The following is a 15,666-nucleotide window of genomic DNA, read 5'->3' as shown; positions in this document are numbered from 1 at the left end:
CTGTTTTCTTTGTTCACATTGTTTTTACTCATTTTAAAAATGTTTCCAGAATTATACTTAATTGCTGGAAACGTTGATTTCTTTTGAGTGACAAACCAATTAAGTGTGTATGACACCAGGCAACAAAGACACTTAGGATTCTCTGCTTATCCTGCCTCTGGGGAAAAAAAAAATCCATTATTCATCATCTTATTGTTTTTAAATACCGAAGTAAAATTTTCAATACAATAGGAAAATTGCTTTGGAGAGGGAACAAATTGCTTGCCAGTTCAAAGGCTGCATTTCTGAAGTCTAGGTTACTAAACTTAGTATTGCTTATATTCTGAGCTTCTAGAGCTCATCAGGCTGCTCTTCCAGCATTCAAGTTGGTAAGACTGTGACTTTTGCAACGTGATCATTGAGAGAACCTCAATGAAAAAAAAAAAAAAAAAGAACCCCCAAAATCTTATGTGTATTAACTGGTGTTTTGAATTTTGATTGTAATTTGAATAAATATTCATTTTTCTAGTTTATTTAGAAAGTTTGTTGAAAGACATAATCTTATGCAGAAAAGTATAAAAGGACCTTTTAAGGGGAAAATACTTGCTTCAGGCTTCTTTGTGCCTCCCCCATCACCTAAAATGTAATTTGTAGAAGATTATATAGAGCCACTAAGATGAGTTGACGGTTTGAGTGGCTGAGGGAATGTTTAAAGGGGAGAAATTGGTGTCATTTCTTCCAGTGTACTTACACTTAACGGAGGTCGTACACACCATCATTCTTCCTGCAGTGAGAGCAAGGAGATGTGACCCTGCACTGTAGCTTGTAGCCTCAGGAGTTCCTTTCGGAGACCTCTCCATGGAGGATGTTGGGCTGCTCGACTTAGGTGGCAGAAAAGAATTGCAGGCTGAGTCAGTGTGAAGTAGAGTCAGACTTAGGTTAAGTCGAGATTGAAGCCAGCCACTTAGAACATAAGATGCCAGGCACACGCCTTTAATCCCAGCACAGAGGAGGTGGAGGCAGGCTGGTTTCTGAGTTCCAGGCCAGCCTGCCCTATGTAGTGAGACACTGTCAAAAAAGGTAAAACATAGTATTGGGGCAGTGAGAGGGCTCCTCACTATGCAAGCCTGCGGAGATGGAAGGAGAAAACCAGTTCCTAAAAGTTGCCCTCTGACCTTCACATGTATACAGACATGCATACACATGTGTAATTAAAGAAGAAGGCAGTATTACATGTCCTGAAGTGGGCGTGGACTTCTCAAAACAGAGTCTCATTGAAGTTTCTCTATAAAAACTATCCACATGAATTTTGTGGTTTTTTTTTAAATTATAGTATGGTAAGAAATGAAAAGATTTAGCAAAAAAGTAAGTTTTGGTAAACTTATCTAAGGAATCGTTATTTTGGAAATGAGATCATGGGTTGGGGATATGGCTTAGTTGGTTAGAGTGCTTGCCTAGCTCTTGTGAAACAAGCCCGGGGTTCTGTCTCTAGCACTGTTAAAACTATGGTGGTGCATACTACGCTGGTGGCACACATTATCCTGGCAGTGTACTCTGGTAATTCCAGCACTTGAGATATGGAGACAAATACAGGAGATACAGCATTATGCTCAGCTACATAGTGAGTCAGAGACCAATTGGGGTCACTTGAGACCCTGTCTTAAAAACATCCGCCTGCCCCATCTAAAATCCCAAACAAAAGAATGAGCTTATAAGGTGGTTTCTGAGGTGCACTGATAGTCTATAGACTCATAAAAGTATAGGTCACAGAGTTCAAAGAAATATTCTTATTTATAAACAGGTCATAAGGAAACCAAGACATGTTTTTACTGCTAACAAGGTTCATAACTTTGTTTGGGAGAACCTCTTGATCCCCAGTCAGCAACGGTTAGGAGCCCCCTTCCTTTCCCATGATTCTTTAGTTTTCCCTGTTTTTTTTCTCTTGTACTAACAATATGATAGGCCATTATGCATGTGTGTGTGTGTGTGTGTGTGTGTGTGTGTGTGTGTGTGTGTGTGTGTGTTAGTGTTATGTGTATGAGTGCTTTGTCTGCATGTATGTATGTGTATACCATGTGTGTCTTGGTGCCTATAGAAGCCAGAAGAGGGTGTCAGATTTCCTGGAACTGGAGTTATGGACAGTTGTGAGCTACCATGTGAGTGCTTGGAACTGAACCTGAGTTCTGCAAGAGTAGCAAGTGCTCTTAACCACTGAGCCATCACTTCAGCCTTCCATTGTCTGTTTAACCAGTCCTTTGGTCATGGGTATTAAAACTTTTTCTGTTTCCTTAGTTCCTCTTTCAAACAGCCAGTGCAGTTATGGCTGTCTTTGTAGGTCAATTTCTGCACGTTTAATTGCATGGCTAATTTGAACCTGCGGTTATAGTAGCTGTATATTACTGTGTAGTGACATAAAGGCTTATAATACATCTGCATGAATCGTTCACTACTCATGCCAGCAATGAAGAAAGTCTATCCAAGACTATTAGCCACGCTGAATGTTAAGAATTCATTTTCTAGATGATATGTAGTGATGCATGTCTGTAATTCCACCACTCAGGAGCCAGAGGCAGTAAGGTCTCAAGTGAGTTTTAGGCCAGCCTGATTTATATAGGAAGGTCATATCTCAAACAGCAACAACAGAAGAATTGCTTTATCCACTTGACAAATAAGGCAAAGCACATTTTTAAAGTCTTTTTTGGAGACAAATTATTTTCAAGCTTAGAGCTTCTAATGAATAATGATAATTTGAAATGAGACTGAAACTCCTTTCTGGTGCTTCCCTGGCACTATGCATCTTGTCCGTCCATGTCTGTCTCTTTTCTGCAAACATGGAGATAACAGTTTTTGGAGTAGTATGGCTTTGTCAATTTTACATTTACTCTGTATCAGTGTTGTTGCATGTGCTTTGAAGATGCATCTCCAACACTTGCACATTGCTGTGTAACACGATTTGCTAAATGGTCTTATTAATAAAAAACTCAGAGCCAGATATTGGGGTGAAAGCTGAGAGATCAGAGGAATAGAACAAGCCAGCCACAAGTTCTTACTGCTAGGAAATCCTCAGCCCAAGAGAGAGCTACTTCCTGTATACTCACACCTTATATACCTTTCTGTGCCCTGCCATCTTACTTCCTCCCCTCTGTCACTTCCTGTCTGTACAGACCTCCAGACCTCTATGGTTAACTAGTGCTGGGATTAATGGTGTGTGCCACCACGCCTGGCTCTGTTCCCATTGTGGCCTTGAACTCACAGAGATTGGGATGAATCTCTGCCTCCTGAATGCTAGGATTAAAGGCGTGTGCTACCACTGTGGGATCTCTATGTTTAATATAGTAGCTGGCTTTTTCCTTTGATCCATAGGCAGGTTTTATTTGTTAGAGCACAAATAAAATATCAACACATTGCTGCTCCAGTACCTCTCCTTCATCTTCAAGATCTCTGCTTGAAGACCCTTCATTGGGTGACTGTTTTCCAGTATATAGGGAAGTACACTGCTATTTATCTTTCTTCTGTGATGATGCTTGTTAAGAACAGTTTAAGGAAGAAAAGGTTTATTTTGGTCCTTGACCATATGTCTGTCCTCACTGGGAGAGAGAGGAATATTAGGCTCATGGCCACATTGTGTCCATAGTCACCAAGCAGAGAGACACAATATTGGTATCCAGCTTGTTTTCTTCTAGTTATTCATCATGGGGCCTCAGTCTATGGGATGGATGTGCACACACTGAGAATGTGTTTTCCCTCTTCCACCAGACCTCCCTTGAAACATTCCTCTCATGGATGTAGGCAGAGGAGGTTCTAACTCCCATCAAGTGGACAACTAAGATCACCATCACAGGAAGACTTGCTGGGTTTGCTTTCTTTCTGAATCTCTCTTTGTCAGTAACCTGTTAGTTTACTTATTTTGTCCTGTGTGCTTATAGACTTAACATGAGCAGGGCATGTGTGCTTGTTTAACGCTGTGTGCTCATTGCCTAGGACAAGTGTAGCACATGCGGGTACCTAGTACCTAGTGTCTAGAGCAGAAGTGCTAATGTGGTTAAACATACTTATGTGAGTTTACCGGCTTTTCTTTGTGAATTGCCTTCACTCATTTGTCGTCCATAGTGTTTGCTTTTATATATATATATATATATATATATATATATATATATTTTTTTTTTTTTTTTTTTTTTTGTAAAAACTGTTCACACCTCCACCCCCACCCTTCTTCAGTACTGCAGAGTACAGGTGTCTGCTGTGCCTGGCCTGGTGCCTGGCAGAGGTCAGGTCAGTGTCTAGTCTCTATGACCTCCTAGTTGAAGAAGCCCTTAGGAGGTCTTTTGCATTCTGCTTTGTAATGTAAGTGACACACATACTCTAGATCAGTGGGTTTCAGCCTTCCTGGGCTACAGCCCTTTAATGCAGTTCATGCTGTGGTGACCCCCAACCATACAATTATTTTTGCTGCCACTTCATAACTGTAATTTTGCTACTGTTATGAATCATAATATAAATATCTGATAGGCAGGATATCTGATATGCAACCCCTGTGAAAGGATCAGGGCCCATAGGTTGAGAAATTCTGTTCCATATGTTTTGTTTTGTTTTTTTAACTTTTATTGATTCTTTGTGGCTTTTACATCATGCATCCCGATCCCACTCATCTCCCCGTCCCTCACATCCTATCTCTGTCCTTGCAACCTTCCCCACAAGACAAGACAAAGTTTAGAAGAAAAACAAAAGACCAAACATAATGAACAAAACACCCCCCCCCCCAAAAAAAAAAGGGGAGAAGAATCTCATTGTAGATGCTGTAGTGTGGCTCTTGAGTCACGCAGTTTACCTCTTAGTCCATTCATCTTTACTTTCAAGTGTTCATTGCCACGTGTGTCATTGGTCTGGCTGAGGACTCTGGCTGCTGCTAAACAATCTTGCTGGGCTCTCACTGGGGCTCCTCCCACACATCCTATTGTCGTGTGTCATGGAGATCCTGCTGCTTTGCATCTGTATGTTCATCCCCTTCACATGCTCCAACAGTTCATAGATTCAGTGGATGTGGGGGTAAACCATTAACTCCCAGCCCTGGTTCTGGGCCTGGGTGGTAGCTGGCCAGCCCGCCAGTTTTCCCTCATTGTCACTGCCCAGGCGAGCTCTCTAGCACTGCCTCAGGTAGCTCACCTAATGCAGCCTGCAGCAAAGAGCAGGGGCGGGGTGGGGGTGGGGGTGGGGGGAGCAGTTCTTTTGTTCTGGGGTCCTCAGATCCAGGTCACCCACTGTGAGCCAGGTCTACTGTTTTGTCCAGGTGAGGTGCAGGGCCCTTTCCCTCTGGATTGCTGTAGGGGGCATACAGGGGTAGAGGGTGGTGGGGGGTCATCAGCTCTCCTGCTGCTGTATCCAACAAAAGGTAGGGCCAGTGAAGGGCGGGGCTGGCTCATCACATCATGGTTCCAGTGACCCCCTGTGCTAACATGGGCCATGGACATCATCACAGACCCCAGCTGTAGTGGGTCCCCCGACCCAGACCTTGGCCGAAGCTCAGGGCCGATGTCACCGTAGCCCTGGTGGCAGCATGGGGTACCCAGATCAGTATGGCCCTGGTGACAGCATGGCCCTCAGACCCAACGTGGTCTCAGGTAGCTTACTAGACCCTGGGCATCCACAGAACCCTTGGTGGTAACAGGAGCCACGGACATCACCCCAGACCCAGGCTGCTTGGATCAGTATGGCTCTGGCAGCGGCCTGGTCTTCAAATACTGACATGGTCTCCTGCTCCTGGCAGCAGCCCTGGCCTGGACAACACCATGGCCCTGGGTGACAATTGTAGGCCACTCAGGTCAGCAAGGCCATGCCTATATGATTCTTGAAAGAAATTGTTTTGTCTTTTTGTGTAAGTAGTTAGATTTTCCTCTTTGGCCCATTGGTGATTGATTTGTGCCTCCTTAAAGTATTTGTGGATTTTGAAGATATCTTTCTGTTATTGTTTAAAAAAATACCTCCTTATGAGCAAATATACTTGGTATGATTTTAGTTATTTTAGAGTTGATAGGGTTGGTACCATGGTACTATGATGTGATCTGTGAGTGAATTAAGGAGAATGGTATTCTGTTATTGGTAGAGGTTTTGTTTTTCTTTGTTTTTAGGTAAATAGTATTTAGGTCAGATTGCTTTACAGTATTGAGTGTCTTTCTCTTTTTTTTGATTCTCATTCTTTTTTTCTATAAACATGGAGAGAAGGCTTTTACATTTGCTCTGTATCAATGCTGTTGCTGTGCTTTGAACTAGGTACATGCTTGTTTAAGATTCTTGTATTTTATTGACCTTTTTAATCCTGGCTTGTCAAAAAAACTGTTTTGGGGGCTGGAGAGAGATGGCTCACCGGAATTCAGTTTGCAGTACATGTTGGGCCGCTAACAACCCTGGGTAAATCCAGCTGCAAGGGGTCTGATGCCCTCTTCTGGCCTCCCACACACATGTGTATATGTGCAGCACAGTCACACACATATACACATACATACAAATATTTAAATGTTTAAAGAATATTTTAGTTGTCTTAGTTAACACAGCTATTTAGCTTTCTTTTTTTTTTTTTTTTTTTTTGGTTTTTCGAGACAGGGTTTCTCTGTGTAGCTTTGCGCCTTTCCTGGAGCTCACTTGGTAGCCCAGGCTGGCCTTGAACTCACAGAGATCCGCCTGCCTCTGCCTCCCGAGTGCTGGGATTAAAGGCGTGCGCCACCAACGCCCGGCTATTTAGCTTTCTTTTGAGTAGTCTTCATATGTCATTTTTTATTATTTTTTATTTTTTAACAGTGCATATCCCTTTATTTAAGGTACTTCCTTGAAGAAGTGATTTTTGTACTCCAGAAGTTTTTTGACACTGCACAGAGGCATTGTTGGGATACTTTTATTGTCAAAACAAAGGGTCATGCTGCTGGTATTTAGTACTTAGAACTAGGTATGCATACATTTTGTTTGCACAGGACAACACTTCACAAGAAGGAGTATGTGGTCACCATGTGAACTATGTCCCTGTTGAGAAGCCCCACTCTGAGGGTTGCAATATCCATAGCTAAGTTAACAGCGTTCCTTGAACACTGTCAGCTTAACACTCATGTAAACTAGCGGGCCTTGTACCTTCTTGTTCTACTGCTGCCGTTTGTCTTCACGTTTGCTGACAGTGGGAACTCAGCCACACAGTGCTGCCACTTTTACCTAAAGTCCTGGGTACTTCTGAAGATCTCTTTTTTGTTGTTTCTTGCTCTTACAATTCTGAATGTCCTTTGGATACTGTTTTTATCTTGAAACCTTGCTTGGCATTCTTTTAGGGTGGAGGTGCTGACAAAATGCTGTCCTGATTTTTCTTCATCTGAGAATGTTTTGTTTTGTTGGAATCGTGTTCTGTCTGGCATAGACTAAAGTTTCCAGAAAACAAGGAAAGCCATAGCTGTGTTCAAGATTCTGCAAAACTGAATGATTGGCTAGAGCCTCAGGATTATGGAGTGGTAGGGTGCTGCAGACCCAGCGCCAACTGATCTCGAACGGGTTTAGTGCCATTACTGGTCATTTCTTTCCCCTTGTGTGTCTGACCCAATCCCTTTAACATTTTAACATCAGCCTTTTCAAACAGTTCGGAAGGTTCTTCCTCCTCCTCTGTCCTCCGTTTATGCCCTTCTGCTTACCCTCTTCCCACTTTGATGCCTGCTGTTGCCCTCTCCCTCTTTCCGGCCCCTTCTCCTCTCGTGCTCCACTTTCTGCTATTACAGCCTCCATACTTGTCCCCACTTACATGCAGTTTTTGTCTGAGTTGCCTCATGTGCTGTAATACTTTCCATTCTGTGCATTTTCCTACAAAGCTCATTTTTCTTTCACAGCTGAAATAAGTTCCATTGTGGTCTACATACATGCATACTGATTTTTGTAATGTCGGAACGAGTTTTCACTCCTGCCAGCAATGAATACAACTTCCACTGCCCCACATTCTTCGCATCATTTATTGTATCTTTTCTCATGCCATTCTGATTGCTGTGAGATGGAATCTTGAAGTAATTTTGAATGGCTAACAATGTTGAACACTTAAAAGTACATACAGGGATTGTGTTTCTGCTTTTGAGGACTGTGTGTTCATTTCATAAGCTCATGTGTTGACTGGCAGCACACTCCCTCTCTCTGTGTGTGATGTCTGCAGTTCTTTATGTAGTGTAGACAACCCTGTCTGTAGTGTAGCTGGCAAAAGCGAGCTCATCCTCATTCTGTAGGCTGTGTTCACTGCTGATTGTTCTCCTTTGCTGGCAGAAACTTTTAAGATTTCATGTTCTCATTTATGAATTCCTGAGGCTGTTTCCCTTGTTATTAGAAACAGTTCAGAGAGTACTTGCCTCTGTGTATATATTGAATTATATTTATTGCCTAACCTTCCTTGTACAGGTAGACCTTTAAAATGCTTACTTAGCTGATCACTGATTTCCAGCAGTCTAAAAGCTAAGCATGAAATAGCATCTAGCAGCAGATTTTACCTGTGTTGCTGAGAGCTGCCTACCTATGGTCTCCCAGGGTTTGGTCAACGACTTAAGATTATGAACTCTTCATTTCATAAGACTATAATCTTAATGTATCTGCCTCTGTGGTGGAACATATCTTTATGGGCAGCCAAAATCCATGTTCCTGGACAGTGGTCACTCCTGTTTGACTCAAGACAAACCATCTCTTTGAAGTGGGAGCTGTGTTTTGGGTCAGTATAGGTCTTTCCTTTGGCTTTTTACAAATATAGTTTCTCTGTCTTGGGGCTTCCGTTTTCTTCTGGAGAAGTTTGCAGATGTTTGCTCCATGTTCCTCTACACCCCGCCAGCTGAGTCAGTTTGGAATGCTTCTTCTCTTTTATGTGGAGAGTAAATTTAAGTACTCTGTCTCTTGTACTCATGGGTTCTTACTGGTTCTGTTTGTCTTTTGTATGGATCTGGGACAAAAGGGTGGAAGTTCAGCTTGAATGACTTCCATTTGACCATAGCAACTTCAATAATGAAGGTCTGCTTCATTAACTTTAAATGGAGATGATGCATTCCATAGAAGCCCATTGTAAAATTAAATGAAATGCAGTTGATGAAAAAATGGATTGTTATCATAAAGGTAGTGTTGGATTGCATCTGTGATTGAGAACAGTGACGTGGCAGTATGGATGCTAGGCTGCTTTTCTTTGAAGAAGAGTACTGGTTGGGTGATAGCCCAGTGGTAGAGCATTTGCCTGGCATGTACGATGTCCTAGATTCAGTCCCCAGTAACACACATGCATGCATGCACACGTGTGTACACACACACAGGCACATGCACTCATACATGTACATGTACTACACACTTATGCACACACATTGAGACTGTTGAGCTTGAAAACTTATGCTAGTTGTTGAGATTTTTTTTTTTTATTGAGTGTTAGTTTAGCAAAGGGAATGACAGAGACACTTAATACATGGGACATAGCATGATGTTAGCTCTGACAACACACCCAGGGATGGTGCCCAGACCCCTCATTGTACAGACAGCTATGTTTTCCAAAAGTCACTAGTCACTTTCTGGAACTTTGGTCACTATAAAGTTATGTGATATATCTTAGAGATGTAGATTTTGGGCTAATAGTAATATTCTAGGTTATTTTCTTATCAAGCTGAATGTAGTGATTGAGTGGGTATTAGAAAGCCTTTGCTGTGGGATGACTGTGAATATGTGTTGCTACCATTGATTAATAAAGAAGCTGCTATGGCCTGTGGTGAGGCAGAATAGTGTCAGGCGGGGAATCCAAGCAGAGAGACAAGGAGAAGAAGGCAGGATCAGAGGAGATGCTCAGCGCTGCCTGAGAAACAAGATGTAATGGAACAGGTAAAGCCACAAGACATGTGGCGATACATAGATAAATAGAAATGGATTAATTTAAGATGAGTGAGCTAGTTAGTAATAAGTCTGAGCCATAGACCAAACAGTTTGTAATTAATATAAACCTCTGTGTGTTTATTTGGCGCCAAACGGCCGAGACACAGGAAAACTTCCAGCTACAAGCCTTGGTCATTTAGTCACCCAACGTTATGTAAGACTTTTTGTTTTGTTTTGTTTTTGCTTGTTTGTTTGCTTGTTTGTATTTTACAATGGTTTGTCTCGGGTGAAGGTAGCTTAGTTTTGAGAAAAACAAAAGGTGATGTCTTAATTACTTTCCTATTCCTATGAAAAGAGAGACAGCATGATCAAGGCAACTTACAAAAGAAAGCATTTAGTTGGGGGCTTGATTACAGTTTCAGAGGGTAAGTCTATGACCATCATGGCCAGGAACCTAATAACAGTCAGGCAGGCATGGGACTGGAGTAGTAGCTGAGAGATTATAGCTGAGCTGCAGGTTGGAGGCTGAGAGGGAAGGAGGGAGGGAGAGGGAGGGAGGGAGGGAGGGAGGGAGGGAGGGAGGGAGGGAGGGAGGGAGGGAGGGAGGGAGGGAGGGAGGGAGAGAGATTGAAATTTTGGGCCAGAAATGGGCTTTTGAAACCTCAAAGCACACTTCCAGTGACACACCTCCTCCAACAAGGCCACACCTCCTGATCCTTCCCAAAACAGTTCAACCAACAAGGGTCAGAGCATTGAAACATGAGACTTTGGAGGCTATTCCCATTTGCATCACCACAGGTGATTTGTAAAACGTGGCCTGACATTATCCTAGATGACACACACTGTAACAAGACTACTTAGCTCTCTGTTTTTACCTTTAACTAGGTACCAGCTGGAGGATGAGTCTGCCCATTTGGATGAAATGCCACTGATGATGTCTGAAGAAGGCTTTGAGAATGATGAAAGTGATTACCACACATTACCTCGAGCTAGGCTCACACGAAGAAAAAGAGGACTAGAGTGGTTTGTCTGTGGTGGATGGAAGTTCCTCTGTACCAGGTTCGTCATCTGTTGCTACCTGATTATCATGTGCACAAAGAGTATGTATAGAAATTCAGTTGCTTAGATGTATCAATATATGTTGGTATGAAATCTAAAGAAAATGTTCTCATTATGGAGTGTACTGACAACATTAATCCACACCAGAGGATGCTGATCTGAAAAGGAGAACACAATTTATTATTTTGTGTGAAATTTTAATGTTGAAAACCTGGAGAAAATTAATAATTTTGTTGCTGATGCATAGTAGAATTAATTCCATTTGCTGTATCAATGTAAATGACATTTCCTTTTCTAGATATGAACTTTAAAATTATAATTTAGTAACAATGTAATTATGTGCATTATTCAACTTGAATGCTTTGACTGAGAATAAGATTCTTCTGTTTCCCCAGCAAATCACCAAGTTAAAACCTTCAGATTTCCAAGTGTTTTCCTAGTGCAATGTTAACCTGCTCTGACTGCCTTACTGGAGCCTGGTAGGGGAAAGTGCAGATGCCACCGAGTCCCCTGGCACTCCAGGGACAGGCTGGCACATCCAACAGATGAGTGATTCCCTGGAGCTAAGCAGAGCCTGTCAAATGATTAACGGCTTTTACTGTCTCTCTGTAGTTCAATATTTATGTCAGGACTTTTGCTGCCCTTGGATTTTTAACCTTGGTCCATGAAGGAGGGTAAAGCTTGTAGAACAAACAAATTTATCTTGACTGTCTTTCTTGTCATTATCCCTTTAGAAGTTGTCTGTGACTTACAGAAAAAAAATCTAGGTTAAATAGCCAGAATCCCAATATACTTGGAATATTTTTTTTGTGGGTACATATTTAATTATAGAGTACCTTCTTCAGCAGATCAGGGACTGTGGGTTTTTTTGTTGCTGTTTTATAGGTATCACTTTGGATAATTTTTGCTTCTCAAGAGCCTTATTTTTTATTATTATTATTATTATTATTATTATTATTATTGAGACAGGGTTTCTCTGTGTAGCCCTGGCTGTCCTGGATCTCACTCTGTAGACCAGGCTGGCCTCGAACTCACAGAGATCCGCCTGCCTCTGCCTCCGAGTGCTGGGATTAAAGCCATGCACCACCACCAGTTGCTTGATGACTTAATTTCTAAGTTTACACCAGCATGAACTTTCTTACAACCATCATCCTGTGGTTTGTCTAATGTGTGAGGTCAGTAGTGAGCACTGTTTAACATTCCTGGTAACAGAAGTTTATAACTCTCTTTACAAAATGAATGTTGCTAGATTGTTAGTTTTTTTTTTTCCCCTTTCAAGGATTATTTGAAAACTTTTGGTGTCTTCTTTGTTTTCTTTTACTATAGGACATGTAATAAATGTACAGATGACTCCAGGGTGACTTTTGCTTTTTTTTTTTGTTCTTAAACATTTGATCACATTTAAACATTTGGCCACATTTAGTTTTTTCTTTTCTTGTTATTTTGAATCATTTGAACTGTTACTTCATTTCTTCTTAAATCTCAATTCTTCAGTATTCCTTTTTCTTTTCAGTGTTTTTTTTTTTTTTTTTTTTTTTCCGAGACAGGGTTTCTCTGTGTAGTTTTGGTGCCTGTCCTGGATCTTGCTGTGTAGACCAGGCTGGCCTTGAACTCACAGAGATCTGCCTGGCTCTGCCTCTCAAGTACTGGGTTAAAGGTGTGCACCACCACCACCCAGCTTTTTTTTCAGTATTCTTAAGAAAAGGGTACTTTCTTATGTAGTCACAGTCCAGTAACCAAATTAATGAAATTTAACATTGTTACAATACTTTGTGTATAGTCATAAGTTCATATTCATTGCTGTCTGTTTTTGAGCAGTGTTCTTTGTGGTCCATTTCTCTTGGTCCTTGGAATCCTTGTTGTAGTATCTAGGTGGTTTGGCTTTCCACTCTTGATTTCATCTGGGCCAGTTATTTAGTTCTGATCTTTTGACTGTAGGAATTTTGAGGAATACAAGTAAGTTGTATAGAATGCTTCAAGTCTTGGTTTGCCTGATGTAGGTTATTTTGAGGCATTATATACTCTGTAGCTCAGGTTGAACATCTAGAAATCACTCTGAGGCCCAGACTTGCCTTGAACTTGTGGCCATCCTTTGTTCTCAGCCTCCTGAGAGCTGAATTTACAAGCATAAGCCACCATGCTCAGCTGTTTGATTTCCTTTTTTTTTTTTTTTGTTATTTTTTGAGACAGGGTCTTTTTTTTTTTTTTTTTTTTTTTTTTTTTAAATCTCAGGCTAGCTTCCAACTCACTGTGTAGCCAAGGATAGCCTTCCATTTCTGATCCTTCTCCTTCTGTATTTCAAATGCTGCCATTATAGGCCTGTACTACCACACCTAGATTTAGCAGTGGTGGGCATCTGTCTTAGGATTTCTATTGCTGTGAGGAAACACCATGACTACGACAACTCTTATAAAGGAAAACATTTGATTGGGATGGCTTATAATTCAGAGGTTTAGCCATTATCATCATGGTTGGACATGGTGGCATGCAGGCAGATGTGGTGCTGGAGAAGTAGCTGAGAGTCCTACATCTTGACCCCACAGGCAACAGGAAGTAAACTGATTGTCACACATATCAAGACTTGAGCAAAGGAGACTTCAGAGCCCACTCCCACAGTGACACACTTCCTCCAACAAGGCCACAGCTACTCCAGCAAAGTCACACCTCCCAGTAAGTGCCACTCCCTATGAGCTTTGGAGGCCAATTACATTCAAACGGCCATAGCATCTAATTCCAGGCTTTGTGCAAGTTCTCAACCAATTTAACTACATCCTCAGCTCTTTGTATCATTGTATCTAGGTTGACTGAGTGTTCTCAGTGGAATACTATATGAGTCATGAGTCATGCTTTGTTCCTCTCAGGATGTTTGATTCTTGTTTTGTTGATTTCTGGTTCTCTTTTTTTTGCTTTTTTTTCCCCCTCTTACAGAATATTTTCTGATGTTCATTCAAAAAGTGAGTTGTTCAGTTTTCATGAGTTTATATGCCTTCTGTTGTTTCTTTAGTGGATAGCCAGCCAGTATTAGTCCAGAGTTGTCAATAGGATGCAAGGGGTTATTTCAATTTTTTTTTTTTCTTTTTACTTGTGTTGAGACATGCTTTGCGTTCAAGTATGTGGTCAATTTTGGAGAAAGTAACATGAGCTGCTGAGAGTAAAGTATAATCTTTTGAGTTTGGGTGAATTGTAAATAGCTGCTAGGTCCATTTAATTCATGATGTCATTTAGCTTTAGCTTTTCTCTGTTTAGTTTTTGTCTGAATGACCTGTTTTGTTGGCAAGATCAAGGTATCAAAGTCATTCACTATCACTGTGTGAAGGTCAATATGTGATTTTAGCTGTGGTAGTATTTCTTTTATGAACTTGGGTGCCCTTGTGTTTGATGCATAGAGGTCTAGAATTACAAGGTCCTCTGGTGGATTGTTGCTCTGATGCGTATGTAGTGTCCTTCCTATACTGATTAGTTTTGGTTTGAAGTTTATTTTGCCAGATATTAAAATGGCTGTACCTGTTTGCTCCTTCAGTCCATTTGCATGCAGTATCTTTTTTCGTCCTTTTACCTTGAGGTGATGTCTGTCCTTGATGGTAAGGTGTGTTTCTTGGATTCAGCAGAATAGCTCCTATTTTCTAAACCAGTCTGTTAGTCTGTCCCTTTTTTTCTATATATGGGGGTTGATATTATTAATATTGAGAGTTATCAATGAGGAGTGTTTCCTGTTATTTTGTTATGGTCCCCTCCCACCCCCCTTGATTTACTAGTCTGAGATTATTCTTATTTTTTTTTTGGGTGTAGTTAACATCTTTAGACTGAACCTCTTTCTGACATGCTCTGTAGAACTGGATTGCTAGATAGATACTGTTTAAATTTGGTTTTATCTTGGGATGTTTTTCTTTATCCATCTATTGTGATTGATAGTTTTGCTGGGTATAGTAGTCTGGACTGGTATTTGTGGTCACTCAGAGTTTATGGAACATTTATCTAGGCCCTCTGGCTTTCTGAGTCTTCTGAATGTTTTTATTATTTAGTCTTTTTTTTTTTTTATTGTAGGTTTTAATGTTCTTTTTTTTTTTTCTTTTTTTTTTTTGAGACAGGGTTTCTCGGTGTAGCTTTGTGTCTTTCCTGGAACTCACTTTGTAGCACAGGCTATCCTTAAACTCACAGAATCCCAGCATATGGGAGGCAGAGGCAGGCGGATCTCTGTGAGTTCGAGACCAGGCTGGTCTACAGAGTGAGATCCAGGACAGGCACCAAAACTACACAGAGAAACCCTGTCTCAAAAACAAACAAACAAACAAAAGAGAGAGAGAGAGAGAGAGAGAGAGAGAGAGAGAGAAGGGTTTGCTATTTCCTATAAGTTTTTTAGGTGATGTTCTATTTGTTGGACTATTGGCACTTCTTTTCATTTCCCTGCATTAGTTTTGTGGGCTCACGAAGTTGCTGTTTTGGACTTGGTTGCTTCTTTCCTAAGTCTGGTTTGTTTATCTGTAGTTCTGTGGCCTTTCATCTCCCCATTTAGAGTATTGCACTAAGAACTTTCTGGAGTGCTGACTTGGTTGTTATGAGTTGCCTTAACTTGTGTTTCTCTTCAATGCCTTCATTTCTCCGTTAGTGTTGAAAGGCTGCTCTGCAGCTGTCTGTGCTCTTGGTTCAGTCATTTCCTCTTAGCACATGGAGTGGTTCATGTTAAACTCTTCTGGCTTTTGTGCTTGCTTTCAAAAGTCTGGTAGTTCTAATATTTCTGTCTTTGTATGTGAGTTCTTCTCTTTCTCATGCTGATTTTAGGATTTTTCT

The 15,666-nt window shown here is 41.2% G+C and overlaps 1 protein-coding gene across 50 annotated transcripts in view; it reads left to right on the top strand.

Annotated features, from left to right (window-relative positions):
* The window catches only part of Atp9b (ATPase phospholipid transporting 9B (putative)), a 241,402-nt gene that overhangs the window by 9,073 nt on the left and 216,663 nt on the right, over nucleotides 1–15,666 (top strand). For 49 of the 50 annotated variants that reach the window (XM_076555619.1, XM_076555613.1, XM_076555598.1 and 46 more), the window contains exon 2: nucleotides 10,705–10,878. In XM_076555619.1, the coding sequence (XP_076411734.1) occupies nucleotides 10,705–10,878 (174 nt within the window). Of the gene's footprint in view, nucleotides 1–3,735; nucleotides 3,834–10,704; nucleotides 10,879–15,666 lie in introns of those variants that run through there. The other variant, XM_076555614.1, reaches the window with a different exon arrangement.

This window comes from Peromyscus maniculatus, chromosome 19 (genome assembly GCF_049852395.1).
Source record: "Peromyscus maniculatus bairdii isolate BWxNUB_F1_BW_parent chromosome 19, HU_Pman_BW_mat_3.1, whole genome shotgun sequence".
Lineage (NCBI taxonomy): Eukaryota > Metazoa > Chordata > Mammalia > Rodentia > Cricetidae > Peromyscus > Peromyscus maniculatus.
Note: the sequence above shows the minus strand (reverse complement) of the source record. Positions and strands in the feature narration are given on the sequence as shown.